Source organism: Labeo rohita, chromosome 20, assembly GCF_022985175.1.
Source record: "Labeo rohita strain BAU-BD-2019 chromosome 20, IGBB_LRoh.1.0, whole genome shotgun sequence".
NCBI lineage: Eukaryota > Metazoa > Chordata > Actinopteri > Cypriniformes > Cyprinidae > Labeo > Labeo rohita.
In genome coordinates, this window is record NC_066888.1 from 26,658,576 (window position 1) to 26,681,524 (window position 22,949).

The following is a 22,949-nucleotide window of genomic DNA, read 5'->3' on the forward strand; positions in this document are numbered from 1 at the left end:
CATGTTGAGAAATGCTTGTAATATTAGTTTCTGTGTGCGACAAAGTATCCTTTAAGAAAATCGAATTATTATGCACTACTAGTGTGTTCATACGCAGTTATACTAAAGGCCCACATGTATTTTAATTTTTAAAGGTTGATCATTGGCTCATGAATTTCAGGTGCCTCAAGACTTTTTTTACAGACTTTTTTTAATATTCAGCACAATATACTAGGAGAGATTTTTAATAGGTGTTGTTCACAATAGATTGTAAAGAAATACATGAGCAGATTGTAAACATGGCACAAGTGCTAAGCTGTGAATCACAGCTAGCATATTGATGAAAATAGCTAAGAGCTCTTTTCAGACAACCATTTCTTTGTGTTTAATTTCTGTGGAGAGTCTGTTTTCTGTATATTATTATTATTCTTATTAACAACTTAAAAAAAGTTCTTAGTTGTTTAATATTTGTGACCCTGGACCACAAAACCAGTCGTAAGTAGCACAGCTATATTTGTAGCAATAGCCAACAATACATTGTATGGGTCAAAATTACGGATTTTTCTTTTATGCCAAAAGTCATTAGGATATTAAGTAAAGATCATGTTCCATGAAGATACTTTGTAAATTTTCTACCGTAAATATATCAAAACTTAATTTTTGATTAGTAATGTGCATTGCCAAAAATTTCATTTGGACAACTTTAAAGGCGCTTTTCTCAGTATTTTGATATTTTTGCACCCTTAGATTCCAGATTTTCAAATAGTGTTTAAGCCAAACATTGTCCTATCCTAACAAGCTATACATAAATAGATAGCTTATTTATTCAGGTTTCAGATGATGTATACATCTCAATTTAAAAAAATTGACCTTTATGACTTGTTTTGTGGTCTAGGGTCACACTAGAGTATTTTTTTAAATATATATAATTTCTTGTGTTGTATATTTTTTTACTGTTTAAATTTAGAGAAAAAGGTTATAAAAAACGTATGACATATTCCATAAGCAATTGGGGCATGTTGTCACAAAAGGTCAATGTATGCTCACAGAATTGTATTATTTATTTATTTATTCTGTAGCATATATGTGACCCTAGACCACAAACCCAGGCATAAGGGTCATTTTTTGAAAATTGAGGTTTGTTAGGATAGGGACAATATTTGGCCAAGATACAACAATTTGAAAATCCGGAATCTGAAGGTGCAAAAAAATCAAAACACTGAGAAAATTGCCTTTAACGTTGTCCAAACAAAGTTCTTAGCAATGCATATTACTAATCAAAAATTAAGTTTAGATATATTTATGGTAGGAAATTTACAAAATATCTTCATGGAACATGATATTTACTTAATATCCTAATGATTTGTGGCATAGAAGAAAAATAGATCATTTTGACACATACAGTAAATTGTTGGCTATTGCTACAAATAGCTTATACCTGTGCTACTTGTGACTTGTTTTGTGGTCCAGGGTCACATATTGTGTCTTTAAATAAAATAACTTTGAGAAATATTAACTGGATTTAAAAAGCCTATGTGTTGTTTTAAATTAAATAGCACAAAAACTAACAACTGTTAAATATAATTAATATAATAATTTTATGATTTTTAAAAAAAATCATCCTCTGTTGCCTACACCAACCTTTTAGCTACATATGCTTAAACTAAAATATTTTCGAACTCAGTAACAAAAATAGAATAAAAATGTATTTTTAGCTCCTTACCACCTACTGGGACATTTCCAAAATCACTTTTTCACCGACTTTCGCATTACATCACATCCCAAAGAAAAGAGCAGAATGGAAGAGAGACGGGAGGCGGAGATGAAAGGAACCGTGACCAACGGAACTGACGTCACTGGCATAATGTAAACTGTTGAGATGATCCATGGTAACAGACTCAGTGCAGCAACACCGCTCGCACAGACGCACGCACGGGATCCGACAGAAATGCCTCGAACCTGGATCGCACCTGCACCGGCTCTTGCTTCCTACAGACGAGCGGCGCTCGGACGCGTTTCAGACGCGCCGTCGGCCTTTTAAACCCGACGCACCTGCCGGGAATCCAAAACATTTGATGTATCCCTTCTATAAATCTACTGTCAGTTCACAAGAAGCAAGGAAACCAGCGAAATGTGTGGCTGAACTGCTTCTGATCCCAGCGCTATTTCCAACAGACTACAATACAAGCAGATGATTTTAATCCGGATGAAATAATGACTCTTGTGGATTAACGCCTTTATTGTCACTCCAGTTTTTGCTTCGTCGGGATCGAGGGAGCATCTGCCTTTACCATCTGCAATTACAGCCTGTATATTACAGCCATAGTAATATAATATCGTGAAGATGGCGACTGGAGCGGGCTGGCAGCATTACTACAACCCCGCTGGCAGCGCTTCGACGGGGAAATATAACAGCACCTCCACTTCAACATCCACCAGCACGTCCTTCCCGTCCGGTTTAACCCTCGAATACACGCAGGACCTCCATCTGAAGATGAGCAAGAAGATTGCACAGCTGACAAAGGTAATTTTGTGCGCTTTATGGGGATGCGTAATGCCATGTGTGTTGTTTGAGCGATGCGCATTGGAGGTGCCAGAGACCCCCATCCAAATGACAACAGGCTGGCCTTCAGTCCGGATTAACCCTAAGAATGCAGAACGAGGTCAAAATTACCTGACGGGGTGCAACATTTTAGTTTAGTAAAACATTTATTTATTTATTTAATTTCATGTATTTCGCAAAAATGTTGTATGGGAGTCTCACTGAAATCGTCACATTTCTTGGTTAGCAAAATTAATAAGAAACCATATAGCCTTTAAAAAATAAATAAATATATTTACTAAAAATTTAACTTGAATCAAAATGAAAACTGGAAATATAAACATAAAAACTAATTCAAAATAATGATAATTTTTCTGTTGGTTATAGGTTCAGAAAAATATTGTCCAGAAATTGATTTCACATGAATGACATGTCATATTACTGTAAATTCCTTTAAAAACACTGTTTAGTCAGAAAAAGTTGTTTGCAACTGTCATATTAATATGTTATGTGAATTTATGTGACTAGTAGTGTTTAGAAAAAAACACTTTTATTTATTTATTTATTTATTTATTTATTTATTTTCATACTGGCTTGATCTTTTTTTTTTTTTTTTTTTTTAATTAATTACATGATAGGCCTCTTACAGTTCCAGTGAAAAGTTTGGACATGTCTGTTTAATGTCTAAAAGCATGTTTAAAAAACAATACTAACAAATATCTATATTTTTTTTCTATGGGCTGGACTGTGCAGCCAACAAGTGTGCGGTAAACGTGTGAACTCCTTAGATACTGTTTAAAAAGCATTCCTCTGTGCATCTCATGAGGTTGTGGAAAGCCTGAGATGTGCAGAGTGACTTAAAAATGTATTTTGATGTATTAATAGTAATTATTCCCACAAATGCAATTTCATTACTGATTTTGTGGAATGGAAACTAAAAGTAAAAATAATGAATAAGTGGTTGTCTCTAATATTCTGACTAGTGTTTGTCTCATTCCATCGTTCCATCAAAAGGAAGCAGTGCAAAATCTGCCTGAAAGCTAGTGTTAAGATGTGCTGGTCCTGTCTGCAAAGATCATAGCTACATCTGCAAAGCCTGCTAGGCAATTTGTATTTCTCACATTAACACATTAGTTATAGCCAAATTTGTATTTCTTTTACTGCATATGTACATTAAAGTGAGCAAATTAACTTGATTGCATTTAAAGTCTTACATTAATTATTATGCTGAACATATTAGAGGTAATTTTGAACCCCTTTATGCATTCATATGGTTTCTGAGACGTGTTCTTTGAATAAATCTTGGTTAAATTCAGTTTGTCTATGCTTAACAGCATCATACCATAGTTATATTTAATTCAGTGCCTAAATGCTGAAAAATCCTCAGGTTTGACTGTTGAATCTTTTTGGTACGGTTGTTAACAGCTCATCCTGAAACGTTTACTTGCATTACATTTAGTATGTTATATCTGTGATTTAATCTGTAAATATTATCAACACCTGCTGTTTAGTATGATCCTCTTAGCCTGACTGAGATATGGAAATGGCATGTTTCCAAAGCCTGCTTCAGCTATTAATTTTCAGGTATTAGAGCCAGGATTCCCACAGTCATGGACAACCTGGGAGTTTGAAGACCTGGAATATGCATGGAAATTTCTATAGTGAATATACATGTACTAATATATTTTATCATAGGTATTGCAGAGTTAAACTTGCTTAAGAGTCGTACTAATGTTTTCTTTGTGTGACAGTCATTCTTTTGAGATGGTTTTGTTGTAACGAGTTGGTGAATCCGGTTCACAGACTGGTGTGGTTCATTAGTCTTTCTTGAATCATTTGATGAAATGATTGGATGTGTATAGTGTCTGATTTGAAGATGGACTGTTTTCACAAGAATGTGATGACGCATTTCAATGGTCATCAGCATCATAAATCCTTGAAAGTTCATTTGTAACACTGTACTTTGTATTATATCACCTTTGCATCAAGTTACAAAAAAACACTGGTTAATGCTAATGCAAGGGTGTTTTCTAATAGTGTCTATGGAAGTGATGTCAAATTTGACATTGTTCTCTCTTCTGACTGCCGTTATATTGTCTCTCTCAATTTTTTTTCCTTTGATTGAAAGTTGTAAAAACACTATCGTGGAGTTTTTCTTTTGCCATTTTAGCAAATGGGAAGGTAAAAAATATATTTGTGATACTCTCCCATTCACTGCTCTCAAATTTTACCCAACTTCTGCTGCTGGGAAATCCGGAAATGGAAAAAAGGTCTATTAGTATATGTATAGTATCTTCAAATACACAAAGCCTCTATTCTGTTAAGTTTATCAGTTTTTATTGTGAGCCAGTTTCTTTCTTGAACTGGTTTTTGGCTTTTGTAATGAATTGGTGAAACTACAGAATGATCAGAATGATTCGTTAGTGAATCTGTCTTAAATTGTTTGTTGACGTAATGCTGCATTCACGCCATGCCGTAATTCCGAGATGAAAACACGTGACATTCTACTCTAGCTGAATTGTGTGTTTCTATGGCAACACTATCAACGCCAAAGCCCTCACGTGTTCCTGAACTCGGAATTACAACTTGTAAACTCTGAATGTTTTTAGAATTATGATTTAAACCAGTTACAGATGTACCACGTGAGCACTGTTCGTTTTGGCGCTACTTAGGCGCTACCGCCGAGTCCGACAACCTGGAAAGCTATGAGTAAAATGTCACGTGTTGTCATGTCGGAATTACGGTAATTACACCATGGCATGAAGGCAGCATAGTTCACTTCCAGAACAAAATTGTACAGATAATGTACTTACCCACTCGTCATCCAAAATGTTCGTGTCTTTCTTTCTTCAGTCGTAAAGAAATTATGTTTTTTGAGGAAAACTTTTCAGGATTCCTTATCATATAATGGGCTTCTATGGTGCCCCTGAGTTCGAACTTCCAAAATGTAGTTTAAATGCAGTTTCAAAGGGCTCTAAATGATCCCATCCGAGGAAGAAGGGTCTTATCTAGTGAAACGATGGGTTATTTTCTAAAAAAGGTTCCAATTTACATACCTCAAATGATCCTCTTGTCTAGGTCTGTGTGAAATCTTTTTTGTCCAGTTCAAGACAGTTAAGGTATGTCAAAACTCCCTTCTCATTTTGTCCTCCAACTTCAGAATTGTCTTACATCGCTGTTTTACCTTTTTTTGTGAAAGGCAGTACTTCTGCAGCGATTTTGAAGTTGGAGAAGAAAATGAGATGGGAGTTCACACAGACCTAGACAAGATGAGGGTTTAAGGTTAAATAGTATATAAATTGTCCTTTTTTTTTATTTTTTTTTTTATAGACAATAACCAGTCTTTTCTCTAGATAAGACCCTTATTCCTCAGCTGGGATCGTTTAGAGCCCTTTGAAGCTGCATTGAAACTGCATTTTTGGACGTTTGAACTCATTTTTGGACGTTTGAACTGTTAAAAAACATAATTTCTTTACAGATGAAAAAAGTTTTTAAATATACTTATATTAATTATATTAATTTTGACAGCACCAATAATACTGGATACTGGATCTCTATAGGTGTCTGCTTTTGAAGATTAGTATTATAGAGAAAGCAAATATAATATTTTCAGCCAAAGCCTCTAGTCTGTGTAAGATTATTAATTTTTTATTGTGAGTCAGTTGTCCCTATTGGTTCATTCGCAATGAATCGATTGAACTGGTTCACAAAATGATCAGAATGATTCATTAAGCAAATCTGTCTTGAGTCATTTGTTGATATAATCAGTAAATCACTGTAAGTGCCTGCTTGGAAGATTAGCATTATAGAGAAATCAAATATAATATTATCACGTACCCACAGCCTCTATTCTGTGGAAAGTTGTCAATTTTATTGCGCCTTGTAATGTACTTGTAAGCAAGGTTTTGGCAACTCTTGGTCTGTGTTTGTTGTCTAACCGTATGTGAAGAAACTGAGCAAAGTGAGCAGCAAAATACATATTTTATTATATATATTTTAAACCTGAGTTTTAACATTAACGTGTGTGGCTGTTTGTATTCCTTGCATCATAAATTACCATACAATTATGTAGTGCAGTCAAAACCTCCAGAAGATCCGGTGGTTGATGACTGCCGTTTTTGCACATGCACAGTGACGCTGACTGAAGTTCATTCGTCCCCAGGGAGCTCGGGTTGCGCCTCATAAATGAGATTACAATGGTTTGACTGAGTATTGATGTACCTGTCAGACTGTCATTAAACATGGACACCTGGGTCATTGCTTTTAGAGGATATGCAAGGCGTGAGGAGTTGATGTGTCATCAAAAAGGATTTTAGCGTAGAGGATTTTAGAATTTATGATATTTGCATCACATTACACTTCTTTGTACTTTGTACTGGAAATGTAGCCCATCTGTAGGTGTCATCTGATTGCTGGTTGACAATGCAATGTGCATTTAAATGCATATTCACTGAAAAATTAAAATTATCATCTTTACTGAGCCGTCGAAGCAATCTCTGTCAGTCTTTACTGTCTTTGTTTAGTGTTTTGCATCTGTATGCTTTAGAAGATTGTAAATTAGTCACCAGTCCGTTTATGATGTTACCAAAAAATGGTTGGGATACATCTTGCCGTTCTTAAAATTAGATTTTAATAACCCATGCAGTTGAGTAAACCTGCAAGATATCAAATAAGAGATATCATAAAAATGCATTTTGGTTTTTATGTTGCACTGCCCTGATTTAGCTATTGCTAAAAATATTCTGCAAGGGGTTTATAAACGTAGGAGACAAAAAGGTTTTGCAAACTCACTCAGCTGTGGAAATATTATATTTTAATGGCCCATACTTTGTATTACACATTACAATTCTTTGTACTTTGTACTGGAAATGTAGCCCATCTGTAGGTGTCATCTGATTGCTGGTTGACAATGCAGTGTACATTTAAATGCATATTCACCCAAAAATTAAAATTCTGTCATCGTTTACTCTCCATCTTGTTCCAGACCTGTATGACTTTTTTATTTTATTTTATTTTATTTTATTTTTGGCCTATACAATGAAAGTCAAGGTGGTCCAAATTTTGTGGACTATGTGACTTTCAAAATATATTTTTGTGTGTTTTGACAAAGAAAGTAAGTCAAATGATGACAAAAAAATTGTAAGAATTAAATAAATAGATCATGCTATTAATATTATCATAAATGTTTTTGCATTTTTGTGTGAAGTGCACGAGGCAGCTAAAATTAAACTGAAAAAGATAATTAAATGTAAATTTAAAAGAATAGTTTTTCAGAAATTGCAATTTGTCATCATTTATGCATGGTATCATTCTAAATCTGTATGATTGACTTTTTTTCTTTTTTTTCTGTCTAAATGTTAATTCGCTCATACAATGAAAGTCAAAGGGGTTCAGTGTTGTTTGGTCCTCTTGACTTTCACAAAATCTTTTTTGTTTCCTAAAGTAAGAAAAAAAGTAAAATGATGACCATTTTAATTTTTGGGTGAACAATTACTAGTTGGTACAAAACTTTGCATAGTTTGCACTGTTATGCTATTGAATATATAAGTGCTTGTGCATCTTTGTGTGACACAGCAAGTGTCCTGCTGAAGTTTCATGCGGTTGGTTTGAGTAAAGCTGTAATGAGATCCCAAGATCCTGGCTGCACTGTGTTTTCAGACAAACTTCATCATTTTTATGTTTTCAACATTTTATGCCTTTTCACAGTTAAGTGCATTGTTAGTGCATTAGGACTTTGTCAGCCTCTTCCTCATGTGGTGCTCAACGTGATTCAATAGACTCATAAAGCTAAAACCGGTCTTTCTGTTTGGCCTTTTTCTCTCCGGTTATGGTTTACCTTGGCATCCACACTTCCCAGTCTCCAGATGGGCCCAGTCTAGATCTCACAGCCTCCTGATGGGTATCAATAAACTCCAGAAGCATCACATCGCAATTTAATTATCCCCCACCGGTTGTTTGTGCAAAAACATTTGATGCTTCTCGCACAAATGCTCTTTCAGTAGCCGGCCTTCTAAGCTTTTAGTATCTAATTATCATCTTTACTGAGCCGTCGAAGCAATCTCTGTCAGACTTTACTGTCTTTGTTTAGTGTTTTTGCATCTATATGCTTTAGAAGATTGTAAATCAGTCACCAGTCCGTTTATGATGTTACCAAAAAATGGTTGGCATACATCTTGTCGTTCTTAAAATTAGATTTTAATAACCCATACAGTTGAGTAAACCTGCAAGATATCAAATAAGAGATATCATAAAAATGCATTTTGGTTTTTATGTTGCACTGCCCTGATTTAGCTATTGCTAAAAATATTCTGCAAGGGGTTTATAAACGTAGGCGACAAAAAGGTTTTGCAAACTCACTCAGCTGTGGAAATATTATATTTTAATGGCCAATACTTTGCATATCAACCATACACATAAAAATATAAGGATTTGCTACTACTTTAAATGTGGCTGTAATAAAGAAACATTCCTTAATCTACTGTTACAGTTCAAATATGCGGTTTTCACACCAGTATAATTTTCTAGAAAAATGTTGCTTTAAGTGAGGATTTTTAATCAAGCTGCTATGCAGACTCTTAGAGAATAGTCTGTATTATTAGAGAATAATGTCGTCGTTGAAAATCAATAAATCTAATAAGAAATGCATAACACAGCTATGATTTGCCAGTTGAGACAAAAGTAGTTCAAGCTTGGCTTTATCTCTTAGATATATATTGCGTCAAACCATTACTAAGAAGCATTCTTGTATGTTATGTAACATAATTACATTATATTCACACTAAAGCTTATGCAAGATTAAAGGCCACGTTATAGTCTGTAAAGAATGACTGAGTTGCCATAGGGGTGCACAAATGGGTCATTCTCTTGTGCATTTTACCTTGTTTTGAGAGACAGTGTTCCTCGTAAACGTCACTTCCTTGAAACGACCAAATTAGCTTGCGCAGCAGGTGCTTCTGTTCCATGTGGCCTGGCATGTGAAGCTCATTGTAACCTCTGTGTTTGAATCATGGCGTGTGAGGAGGATGCGCGTGTGTCATAATCCAGGGGTTAATATGATTCTTGCGTTATCTAGGGAGGCGCAGACCGCCTGCCGCACGGCAGATGGTGGAAGCCCAGGGCACAGGGGCTTAGGTGCAATAGTGAATGTGAGGACTGTAACAATATTTCCTTTCGGGAACAGCTTGCTTACTCTGATAACGCAAGAGAAATTGCATTGCACGCTTACAGTAGCTTATAAAAACACTAAGCAGCCTTGTTGGGAAATTGTAACTTTATTACTGTTTTAATTCCTTATGGCACCCAGGTAGAAAACCAAGACTTCTTTGAATGCATATTTTCCTTAACTAAGCATGCAGCACACATAATTACTACTTAAACTGCAAAACTTAAGGGAGAAGTCCACTTCCAGAACAACAATTCACAAATAATTTACTCACTCCCTTGTCATCCAAGATGTTCATGTCTTTCTGTCTTCAGTCGTAAAGAAATTATGGTTTTTGAGGATGAAAGCATTTCAGAATTTTATAATGGACTTCATTGGTGCCCCGATTTTGAACTTTCAAAATGTAGTTTAAATGCAGCTTCAAAGGGCTCTAAACGATCCCAGCTGAGGAAAAAGGGTCTTATCTAGCAAAACAATCTGTCATTTTTTTCAGAAAATAAATCTTGTATGCTTTTTAAGCACAAAAGCTTGTGTAGCACAGGCTCTGGGATGCGCATACATGACATTGTCCGTCATTTTGACAGACAGGGTTGTAAAAATTCTGTCATAATCAATAGATTACCCGTCATATTTTACCTGTCAATAGATTACCATGTCAATTTTTATATTTTAATTAGAATAAAACATTGAATTGCTTTTATTTATTTTTTTTCACGTTTTTAATCATGAACCCACATGACCAAACTTGTTTAAAAACAACAAAATACGCTAGGTATATTTTCATTTATAATGATGATGATTTTCAGTTGTATTTGTTAAAATATTTTACTGTAGAATGTCATGACTGATCACATCAGTTATTTATGTAGAACTGACAATTAGAAAAAATATTTTTTAAATTGACACAGATAATTTCTCATTATTCTATTAAAATAACAGGTGCTTTAGTTTGATATGTTTACTATTTATACAAGGCATCTGTTGTGCTGTTAGAATAGCTAGATGATTTGTGACTATTAGATACCGTTAAATGTAGAGGTAGAGTTTGGAAATGGGTTTCACACTCCTTTGATGAGAACTGTGATCCATCATGGGGTCACACCGCAGGTCAGAAAACACAGAGAACATTAAAGCCATGTTCACTCATGTGTGATCAGACAATTCTCTTCCTCACACACTTCCATTCACGCCGGGCTATATAATCATTGCAGATAATCCACTGAAAGCATGGATCCTTTAACCTGCATCTGCATCATTTAACAACCTCACTTCATTATTAAAATGCTTGTGTTTTCATGCCAATAGATGGTTGTTTCATGTGGTCATATAAATGGCAGCTGTGATCCACTTCAAAAGACATGAAATGGGTGTTTTTGCACAGTCTGTTTCTGAAGTGTATCTGCGGCACTGCTTTGAGTCTCATGGTAATTTAGACCCATCTGAGCATTAAGAATACACAGTGATTTGCTGTATATTTTAATTAGCTTGAAAACAATTTCACATTTAACATTTAAACGATCTTTTCACTCAAGAATTTAAATTTTCTGATTATTTACTCACCCCTGTGTCATCCAAGATGTGCAAATCTTTCTTTCTTCAGTCGTAAAGAAATTAAGATTTTAGTGGAAAACATTGCAGGATTTTTCTCTATATAGTGGACTTCAATGGGAGCCAGTGGGTTGAAGGTCCAAATTACAGTTTCAATGCAGCTTCAAAGGGCTCTGCACAATCCCAGCCAAGGAATAAGGGTCTTATCTAGCAAAACGATCAGTCATACTATTTAACCACAAATGCCGGAAGCACCATCCCAGTGTTTACAAAGCAAATGTGCAAATTAAGTCAAATGCCCTTTACAAGAGTTTTTCACCCTACCCTAATTTTTCAACTAGAATACACAGATGAAGATAATGTGTGAAGTCAGTGCAAAGCTAGTGCAAGACAAGCATTTGTAGTAAAAAAAAAAAAAAATTATATACATTTTACTTTTTTTCTTCATCAGAACAGATATGGAGAAATACAGACTTGCATCACTTCCTCACCAGTGAATACTCTGCAGTGAATGGGTGCTGTCAGATTGAGAGTTCAAACAGCTGATAAAAACATCACAGTAATGCACAAGTAATCCACTCCCCTAATGTCTTGTGAAAAACAAAAAGCTGTCTTTTAAAAACATGAGTCCTCTCGCTATAATATTGCTTTCGTCAATAAAAAATGGTCTGAATCAGGAGAGAAATATGCACAGATCAAACACTGTTTACAAGCCAAAACAGTTCTAAACAAATATCTGTGGATTTTGATATAAAAGGACAACAGGGGATGAACTTTTTTGTGATATTTTTAATCAGCCTTTTGGACTCTCACTCTGACGGCATCCATTCACTGCATAGAATCCAGTGGTGTGCAAGTGATGTAATGCTAAATTTCTCCAAATCTGTTCTGAATTTTTTAATTACGATTATACTTTTGGAGTTATAACTAACACTAAAACAACTCTCTTCGCTGTTTTTTTTTTTTTTTTTTTTTTCAGTCATTTGACTTCTTTTTTTTTTCATTTGCATTCAGATGAAATCATTTGCATTCTCCATGGTCGCTTGTTTAATTCATTGTTTGTCAAATGCATGCACATAGTGCATGCACATACACAGATACAGTGCTCGCTTTTTATTAAAATACATATTCAGTGGATTCAGACATGTACCACACCAATATTGTCCCACTTGTACAACACATAGAAAAAATGCATTAGTGTGGGCAGCAAGATAATATACAAAAAAAAAAAAAAAATCTATATTTCTGCCAGAGCAATAGACACTCTGGGTTTTATTTCTGTGCTGGAAAAGGCCTGGGGGATAAAGACGCTGTGTATGCATTATTGTAGCAGGTCAGTGCTGACAGGAGAGGAAGGCTTTGCTCCCTAAAGCCCTGCGCTACTGGGGCCCTGCTGTCTTCCCTGCCCAGCCCCTTCTGTCATCACCCTCATCGGGATAAACAGTCACTGAAAACAGTCACAGAGGGTGGGGGAAAGCAGAAGATAAAAGAATGTTTTCATCTTTCTTTCTACTCCTGGCAGCATGAATTTGTTTCGAGTTCTTTATACAGCGGAAATAAAGAAACTGTGTGTTGTTCTGCATAGGTTTGTTGAGGGATCTCTCACCTCAGTCAGACCCCCGACTGACTGGCAAGGCCCAGTGGACCGCAGACTTCACATTTCATTCATCTGAGCTGTCTGACAGATTTCCTCTCTTTTTTTTTATATGCAGACTTCTCTTTCCTTGTGCTTGTAGCAAGTGTTGGCAGTGGTGGAAAATTCCCAGTTAGGTTGTGAGGGACCCAATATGTCTTGTCCTTTCACATCAGAAGGTGCTAAAAATTGTTGACTTCAAGACCTCACACTTTCAGATCATCAACCGCCTCCATCTTTCTCTCTTGTGCTGTCACTTTATTTTTTTCGGTCTGTTTTTCTCTGTCTTTTTATCAACAGCCACATACAGTATCTTACCATTCAGTTTGGGATTTGTACGTTTTTATTTTATTTTATTATTATTATTATTTTTTTTATTTTTTTTGAGAAATGCTTACCAAGGCTGCATTTAAAATGAATATTTTTTACAATTTCAAACACTGTTTTCTGTTCTAATATATTTTAAAATCTAATTTATTCCGGTGATGCAAAGCTGAATTTTGTAGCATCATTACTCCAGTCTTCAATGTCACATGATCCTTCAAAAATCATTTTAAAATAACATTCTAATATTAATGATTTTACTCAAGAACATTTATTATTTTGATTTCAATGTTGAAAACAGTTGTGCTGCTTATTTTTGTGGAAATATGAATAGAGATAATACTTAATTAGACCATTAATGTCTTTACTGTCACTTTTGATCAATTTAAAGCATTTGACACAAAATTTCTAGTGTACACTATCAGTCAAAAGTTTTTGAATGGTAAGATTTTTAATGTTTTTTTTTAAAGAAGTCTTTTCTGCTCACCAAGCTTGCATTTATTTGATCCAAAGTACAGCAAAAATGGTAACATTTTTATATTTAAAATGACAAATTATACAAATTAATATGTTAAAGTAAAAATATGTTATATTATAAAGACATTTATAATCTTGCAAAAGATTTCTAAATGTTTTTTGAGCAGCAAATCAAAATATCAGTATGATTTCGGAAGGATCATATGACTGGAGTAATGATGCTCAAAATTCAGCTTTGAAATCACAGGAATAAATTACATTTTAAAATATATTCAAATAGAAAACAGTTATTTAAAATAGTAAAAATATTTCAAAATTGTACTATTTTTTTTTTGCTGTACTTTGGATCAACTAAATGCAGGCTTGGTGAGCAGAAGAGACTTAAAAAAAACATTAAAAATCTTACTATTCAAAAATGTTTGACTGGTAAGGTATATGACCCAATAAAAAAATAATAAGGCTGGCGTTTATGCATTTGGCAGATGTTTTTATCCAAAGTGACTAACATTGTGTTTAAAGTACACATTTACTATACATTTATCAGTTCTTGCTTTCCCTGGGATTCGAACCCATGACATAAATAATATTTTTCTTTTAATTCTGAGTTTACATCTCGCAATTCTGTTTTTTTCTTTCTTTTTTTGTTTGTTTCCTTCACATAATAAAAAATAAAAAAGATAATTGCAACTACCTTATCGATTATCTCACAGTTCTGACTTATTTCTTGCAATTGCAAATTTATATTTGGCAATAGTGTGTTTATATTTTGCAGTTCTGATTTAATATCTCACATATCTTCTGCATTTTTTTTAATCTCAGAATTACATGAAAAGGTATGAATTGTGAGATATAAACTCAGAATTGCACCAAAAAAAGTCAGAATTGTGAGATAAATTAATTTTTTATCCCATACGGCAAGATTCCATAAACATTTCTTTGACTTGAAAGCACTGTTGTAATACATTACCAGAAGTATGCACTTTCCCATGACTGGCAGTCCATCTTTTTAGTGCATACAGTAGTAGAAGTGTGCAAATTGGAATTCATCCCACGGTTTCCTGCAGAGTTCATATCCTGAACTTATTATTGAATGTGAGTTTCTGCCGTTTTGGCCTGGGGCAGGTTTTTAAGTCTACCTCTGCACTGCTACTGTAAAAGACGCACAGCTATACGCTTTCATACATACTGTGGGCCAGCCGAGTGCATGTTTGACCTAGACCTTGATTCTCTTCACCTTCTCCTATGGCCAGCTGAGCAAAGGTCACACCTGTGTGAACAGAAGCAAAAAATCTTAGCAAACTCTGGCTCTGCTCTGTGTAGATAAAGCTCTCCCACTCGCTATTATTTCATTTGGGCTCTGAGATGACTTCTTCCCATTCACTCGAGTCAGCTTCTAGCAGGCAATCAGCGTTCCAGTGCTATCGTGTTTCTGAATCGGCTAAGCCTTCAAGGTAAACACGCAATCAATGATAAGAAGCTCATTCAGCTTTCTCCAGTGAAGCCCCCTCACACATTTTAACTGATAGGCTCTTAGTACTGATGAATTGAGGCTAGAATAAGAGCTATTTTTAGCCTGGCATCAAGTTGAAGTCTCTTAAATAGCATTGTGTTGTCAATGGTAAGGGAATTGCAAAGGATTTAACTATTTCAGTTCTGCTACCTGTTACTGTTTCGGTTTCATAAATGGATCCAGTGCTGATTCTTTCACTGTTGAGGAAGAACTGTTTAGAAGAAAGAAATGCAATTACGTTGTTACGTGATGGAATTGATTCGAATAATAAATGCACAATTTAAAAGAATGGTTTTCATGCAGTCTTTTTGAAAATGACATCAATGCAGTCCAATAACAAACAAACAAAAAATGTGATAACATGTTATATTTATTTATTAAACGGTCTGAGCTGTAATGTTTTGACAAAAAAGAACCGCCATGCTATTGGGAATCGGACCAAAAAGAACCTGACTCATAAGAGATTCATGCATTTGGGAACTTGAATCATGAATCAGTTTTGAGACATTTACTGAATTTGGAACCAGGTACTAGTGTACTACTATTTTTTTTTCACTGTATTGTTATATGGCAGAAATGGTAAGAATAGTGTTTTAATATGCAGTTTCAAATTTAGAAATCTGATCACTGTATGATTTTGAGTCACTGAAAATGAATGAACCCACTCATAAGAGCCATTCCTTTAGGAATCAGACTTAAAAAGAGTTGATTCATAGAAGTCATTCTTTAATTAATCGGACACTGTTTGGGCTGTATAGTTTTGATTCACTAAAATGAACCGACTCATAAGAGTCATTCTTTAATGAATTAGACTGCATTGTTCAGGGTGTGTAAATTTGATTCACTAAAATAAATCATCTCATAGGAGACATTCTTTGCATTGTTCGGGGTGTGTAGTTTTAATACACTAAAATGAAGTTAGTGAAGTTAGTGTGTAGTTTTGATTCAGTAAAATGAACCAACTCATAAAAGTCATTCTTTAAGGAATCGGACTGCATTATTTGGGGTGTGTAGTTTTGATTCACTAAAGTGAAATGGTTCATAACAGTCATTCTTTCAGGAATCAGAACTAAAAGAGCCTACTCATAAGAATCATTCTTTATGGAATCGGACTGCACTGATCAGGCTGTGTAGTTTTGATTCACTAAAATAAACCGGCTCATAAGGGTCGCTGTTTAGGGAATCAGACTGTACTGTTTGTGCTGTGTAGTTTTGTTTCACTAAAATAAACTGACTCAAAAAAAACATTCTTTAAGGAATCGGACTGCATTGCTAGGGGTATTTAGTTTTGGTTCACTAAAATGAACCAACTCAAAAGAGTCATTCTTTAAGGAATTGGACTGCACTGATCGGGCTGTGAAGTTTTGATTCACTAAAATAAACTCACTCATAAGAGTCATTCTTTAAGGAATCAGACTGCATTTTTTGGGTGTGTAGCTCTGATTCACTAAATGAAAATGGTTCATAAGAGTCAATCTTTAAGGAATCAGACTGCACTGTTAGGGTGTGTAGTTTTGATTCACTGAAATAAACTGACTTTTAAGAGTCGTTTTTTAACGAATTGAACTGCATTGTTCGGGGTGTGTAGTTTTAATACACTAAAATGAACCGAGTCAAAAGAGCCATTCTTTAAGGAATCATACTGCGTTGTTCGGGATGTGTAGTTTTAATTCACTAAAATAAAGCGGCTCATAAGAGTCATTTTTTTAAGGAATCAGACTGCACTGTTCAGGCTGTGTAGTTTTGATTCACTAAAATGAACCGACTCATAAGAGTCATTGGTTTGGAAATCAGACTACGCTGGTTGTGCTGTGTAGTTTTCATTCTCTAAATTTAACTGGTCAAATAAATAATTTGTTCAGAATTTGGACTACACAGGTTCAGCTGTATGCATTGATGCTTTAAAAAAATGGCTCATAAGTGTACAGGAATTGCGGATGAGTCACTCTCTAGATTGAATAGTAGTGTTGCTGTGCCACTAAATCATAGTACAGAAGACACAGTCAGAGTATGTTATTTTGCGTTCTGTCAGAATTGGCAGAAAAATGCATGTTCTGGAACTATTAACTGATTGTAAATCTGTAATTTCTAAGAAAAAAAAAAAAAAGGAAGTTCTCTATTCTCAACCCAAGACATTACTGAGGTAAACATTTCTCCCTGCAGTAGATGCACCTAATGAGTGTACTTGTCATTTGTGTGCATATAGTACTTTACCTTGAGACCTTACATTGTTTGACTGACCTTTGTCTTGAACTCATTTTGTTTGCTAATGTTCCAAGCTGAAAAATGGTGGAAAACTCTTCAGAAGTAGCCTGCCGGAATTGCACAGAGACGTAGTTATGAATACTAATGAAGTGATTAGTCCCTAATATGTGATTGGAAGAGGCGTCCAGCGGTTCCACACTGCAGGAGACCCCATTAATTTGAGGAGACAGTTGATTAGTCTGCATATTTTATGCTTTTTATATAAAAACCGTCGTTGTTGATTTAATCCCAAGGAAATCGCTTTAGTCTAATCATAAAACATCATTTTCATGCCAGGGAAATTTCAGCACAGAATGAACAAGGGCATTGCCATAAACATAACTGTGTTTAGAAACTTAAGGAAGTTACATTTATTGCTTACGACCATTTACTTTTAGCTGATGTCATTTCATAAGCAGAAATCCATGGCGTAATGGCCTGCTGAAGACACTGTGATCCTTTCTGCAAGACTAAGTCCATTTTTAAATAAATTGCATCTTATCAGTGAACCGTTAAAGGTTGTTTCTGCTTTCCTCAGGTGTTTTGAGGCTGAGCGGAATAAGGGGTGACCAGAGAAGAGCGAGCAGGTGAATGTTTCAGTGCTCTGCTCAAATGAAGATCCATTGCTTCCACAAGTGAATATGAGGTTAAAGAAATGTGCCCCTATGGGCAATTCTCAGCGCCGCTGCGATCCGTCTCTAGTGTGTGTGCGTCCCTCAGGTTTTCGAACCATGCTATTATCAACTCTTTATTTCTATAATGAATTTTCACCTTTCCTCTCAGCATCCAGCTAGCCACAATAGAGGAGCATCACCCCGTGTCTGAGTTGCCCAGGATTCCATTTGCAGGTGACACCCAATTCAGCTGTTGGCATATGGGTGCTTTTTCTGGGAGAGGTCTGCACAGGATTTTGTATTAACTGACATTGCAGTGAAAAGGAAGGTAATTTTGTTTTGTATCACCTGTGTGGAGGTGATTCTCTATTTGAGAACTGATTCAGAAAAGGGTTGTGCAGTTACCATGACTGGTGTTGACTCAAACTTTTTTTCCAGTAAGGATGCATTAATTGATCAGAAGTGACATCAAATACATTCATAATGTTACAAATGATTTAGCAGCACTACATTAATAATATGGAGTGTCTATATACATTAAGTGCAAATAGCCTGCCTTGTTGGCTGTTTACACTAACTCTGCCAACGTGTGGTTGGGCCTAGTCAGCATTACAGAAAAACGGTGAATAAACAGCAGCTCCAGTGGCGATCAACATGAGTTCAAATCCACCTATTCCGAACTCGTTCTTCTCCCTTTTCACATCATATATCAGTTTGGAAAGGCAATAAAATGAAGGAAAAATAAGAATAGTGTCATATAAAGTTAGGGTTGTTGGGGTAGGTGTAGAGAGGGCTTTTTTGTCCCAATTTTCATGTCATTTTTATTTAATAGTTTTAATAAAAATGATCATTTGCAGTCAGTACCACTGTTTTATAATGTACTACAATACTGAGGTGCAAATATCTGCCACTTGCACCAAGTAGTATAAATAGCGTCTAACTAATATTATTGCAAAGAAAATACTGCTATTTTTACATAATGTAAATATAATATACTGCTATTTAAATTTACTGTAAATATTTGTGCTTTGTGCAAATACCTGCTGCCCTTATAGTAATAGGAAATGTTTTTTGAGCGACAAATCATTATAATAGTATGATTTCTGAAGGATCATGTGAGACTGAAGAATGGAGTAATGATGCTGAAAATTCACCTTTGCATCACAGGATTTATTCCTGTGTTTATTATTTCAAATAAATTAAAACAGAAAACAGCCATTTTAAGTTGTATCATTTATCACATTATTTCTGTTTTTACTGTATTTTTGCATACAAGACGTCTTTATAAAAAATAAAAAAATTTCTTTGGAATTACAAAATTACTACTGCTCTCTATAAATGACTTTTTAATGATAATTTTATTAATAAAATCTGTTATTATTTTAGCAAATAAATAGAAGTTTTTTTATATAAGTTGGGCTATTATATATACTGTTGTTCAAAGGGTTTTTTTTAAATGTTTTTTAAAGAAGTTTCTTATGGTCATCAAGGTTGCATTCATTTGATAAAAAAAATAAAGAAAAATACACAGTATTGTGAAATATTATTACTATGTAAAATAACATTTTTCTATTTTAATATACATTAAAACTAATTTATTTCTATGATGCAAAGCTGAATTTTCAGCATCAATACTACTGTCGTCAGTGTCACATGATCCTTCAGAAATCACTCTAAAATGCTGATTTATTATCAGTGTTGAAAACATTTGTGCTGCTTAATTTTTTTTATTTTTTATTTTTTTGGACCTGTGATACTTTTTTAGGATTCTTTGATGAATAAAAAGTTGAAAAGAACAGCATTAAAAAAATAAATAAATAAATAAATAAATAAATAAATATTTTTTAAACCATATACACTACTGTTCAAAAGTTTGGGGTCAGTAAATTTGTATTCTTTCTTTTTTTGAAAGAAATTAATACTTTTATTCAGCAAGGATGTGTTAAATTGACTTATATTGTTAGAAAATATTTATATTTTGAATAAATGCTATTCTTTTCACTTTTTACTGTAAAAAAAAAAAATTAAAAAAAATATTAAGTTCCAAAAAATATTAAGCAGCACAACTATTGCCTACATAGATAATTTTAATAATAAATCTGCATATTAGAATTATATCTGAAGGATTGTGTAATACTTAAGACTGGAGTAATGTCTAATGAAAATTCAGCTTGGCATCACAGGATTAAATTATTTTAAATTTTATCAAAATAGAAACCATTTTTTTTATATTGTAATAACATTTGCAATATTATTACTGTTTTTTATGTATTATGTATTTTTATCGAATAAAAAAATATATAAAAATAAATAAATAAATAAATATTTTTTAAACCATATACACTACTGTTCAAAAGTTTGGGGTCAGTATTTTGTTTTATGTATTCAGTATTTGTATTCTTTCTTTTCTGAAGGAAATTAATACTTTTATTCAGCAACAATGTGTAAAATTGACTTATATTGTTAGAAAATATTTATATTTTCAATAAATGCTATTCTTTTTACTTTTTACTGAAAAAAAAATCCAAAAAATATTAAGTTCCAAAAAATATTAAGCAGCACAACTATTGCCAACAATAATTTTAATAATAAATCTGCATATTAGAATTATATCTGAAGGATTGTGTAATACTTAAGACTGGAGTAATGTCTGATGAAAATTCAGCTTGGCATCACAGGATTAAATTATTTTAGATTTTATCAAAATAGAAACCATTTTTTTTATATTGTAATAACATTTGCAATATCATTACTGTTTTTTTTTTATGTATTTTTATCAAATAAATGCCGCCTTGATGAGCATAAGAGACTTCTTTAAAAAACACATTATAGTCTTATCGTCAATGCTTGTGAAGGCATGATCTAAAAGTAAGATGCAATGGCTAGTGACTGCTATCTGAATGTGTTAACTGGCTGTTAGCACACTATTTAAAGTAAAATATCAGTCTAAAAATAAACATACATGTGTTGACTGCACTGAATGACTATTTGGCTGTCATCCCACTATGCCCTTTAAGCCAAGTGCACACTTCAAAAGGAAAGCTTGGCACCCTTTCGCACACTTTAGTGGTATTCTGTTGTATTGTCACACAGAAGTGATCGCAGCTTGTTGCATCACTTACAAAATCATTTTCCTCTCTAACTTTAGTTGCAGTCTTCACACACACAGCAACGGGAGAGTTTAGTCTTGACAGCATGTCAACACATATCACGGAGGCACTGGAGGGCTAAGGGTTGTTTTACACTGATTTGAACAGAACCGGAAAGTAAATAGAGACAGAAAATTTGGATGAGACATTGCTCAGTACTCAAACAATCATGTATGGCAGGCACATTCTTAGACTCAACTCGTGTTGGAGCTGTTAGAGTGTATACTGAATACTGCTGCTGTCATTACCATCTAATGTTCAGGTCAGAGCTGAATCACAGCATGACAGTGCATGGTTTATGAAAGACCTGCAGTCGGCCTCACTGCTTTCCACAGGTGTCCTGTGGTGTGAACATGCCCCTAGTCATATAGCTCATTTTGACCCATTCAAATAGTCAAGTGCCTGAGCCAGTCAGCTTTAATCCTGCATGGTGATTTTTAGCAGTGTTGAGAAGAGCAGTAGTCTGCACTCATGTAAAGACTTGCCCAGTGAAAAAGAAAGTCTTTTAGCAGATAGTTTAATGTAAAGCAAAATACAGTACGCTTATTACAGAGACAGTCCTCTTGTAGCAGTGTGGGATTAAATGTCACGTAATGTAAATTTCATTTAATTTAGTCAGATCAGAATGTTGTGCCAAGATTAACAATGATATTGATCCAGGAATGTGTCTTGCTAGGCTAAATCATGTTAAATATTTGGACAGTTCTGCTTGGTCAAGGAGTTCTGATGCTAATTGAGAATGCCTTCGAACTGAGGTAGCAAATTAATTAAAATGATTTGATTTTTTGATTTTTTTTTTTCCTTCAAATAAGAGATTTCTTGATTAAAAAACTTTCCGATCAGACATCTCTGAAACAGTGTTGTAGTTTGTATCCAAAAAACAAGCTGAAATAAAATAAAATATAAATATAGATATTAAAAGATAACCTTAAAAACTTGAACAAAAAGTTTAAATATTTATATATATGACAAAAGTCCCACAACTAGTGAAATCCATTTTATTTTTCTGTTTTATTTTATTTTTATTTTTTCCAAATTCTGTTTTTTTTTTTTTCATTTGAATTTTTCTACACTCTGTTTTAATGGTTAAATATTACCAAAAAAGCATGTCTGATTAATTGAAATGATGAAAATGTTACATTTTATAGCCCTATGAAATGTGTTTTATTTTTATTTATTAATTTTTTTTTGTAATTTTTTAATCAAATTCAGTTTTATTTTTTGCCAAATTCTATGTTTTTCATTAATTTTTTTGACTCCAGATATGTGTGTGTGTGTGTGTGTAAATAAATAAATAAATATAATTTTTTAATTTTTTGTACATTAAACATTTTCTGGATTCCATTTTTTTCAGTTTTAATTTTTCTACACTCTGTTATAATGGTTAAATATTACCAAAAAAAAGCATGTCTGATTAATTTAAATGATGAAATTTGCACAATTTAACAGCAATTTTTAAAAAGTTTTACAAAATGTAACATTTTAAGACCCTTTGAAATATATTTTTTTTTTTTTATTTGATCAAATTCAGTTTTATTTTTACCAAATTCTGTGTTTTCCATTTTTTTTTATTCCATTTTAATGGTTTCATTTAATTGTAATAAAGCATTTTTCTATCCTTTTTCCAGAAATATTATTATTAGTAATAGTACTATATTAAGGCGAGACACTGCAGGTGAATAGGGTAAAAAAACAACTAGTTATTGCCTTACTTAACTAGATGATTGATTACATTAATAATTGCAAACATTTTGTATTACAAGTTTA

General features: G+C 33.8%; 1 protein-coding gene across 2 annotated transcripts in view; it reads left to right on the forward strand.

Annotated features, from left to right (window-relative positions):
* Window positions 1-1,783: 1,783 nt before the first annotated feature.
* The window catches only part of fam184ab (family with sequence similarity 184 member Ab), a 168,680-nt gene continuing 147,514 nt past the window's right edge, over window positions 1,784-22,949 (forward strand). The window contains exon 1 of one of the 2 annotated variants that reach the window (XM_051138662.1): window positions 1,784-2,503. In XM_051138662.1, the coding sequence (XP_050994619.1) occupies window positions 2,324-2,503 (180 nt within the window). In that variant the 5' untranslated portion in view covers window positions 1,784-2,323. The remainder of the gene's footprint in view (window positions 2,504-22,949) is intronic. The other variant, XM_051138663.1, reaches the window with a different exon arrangement.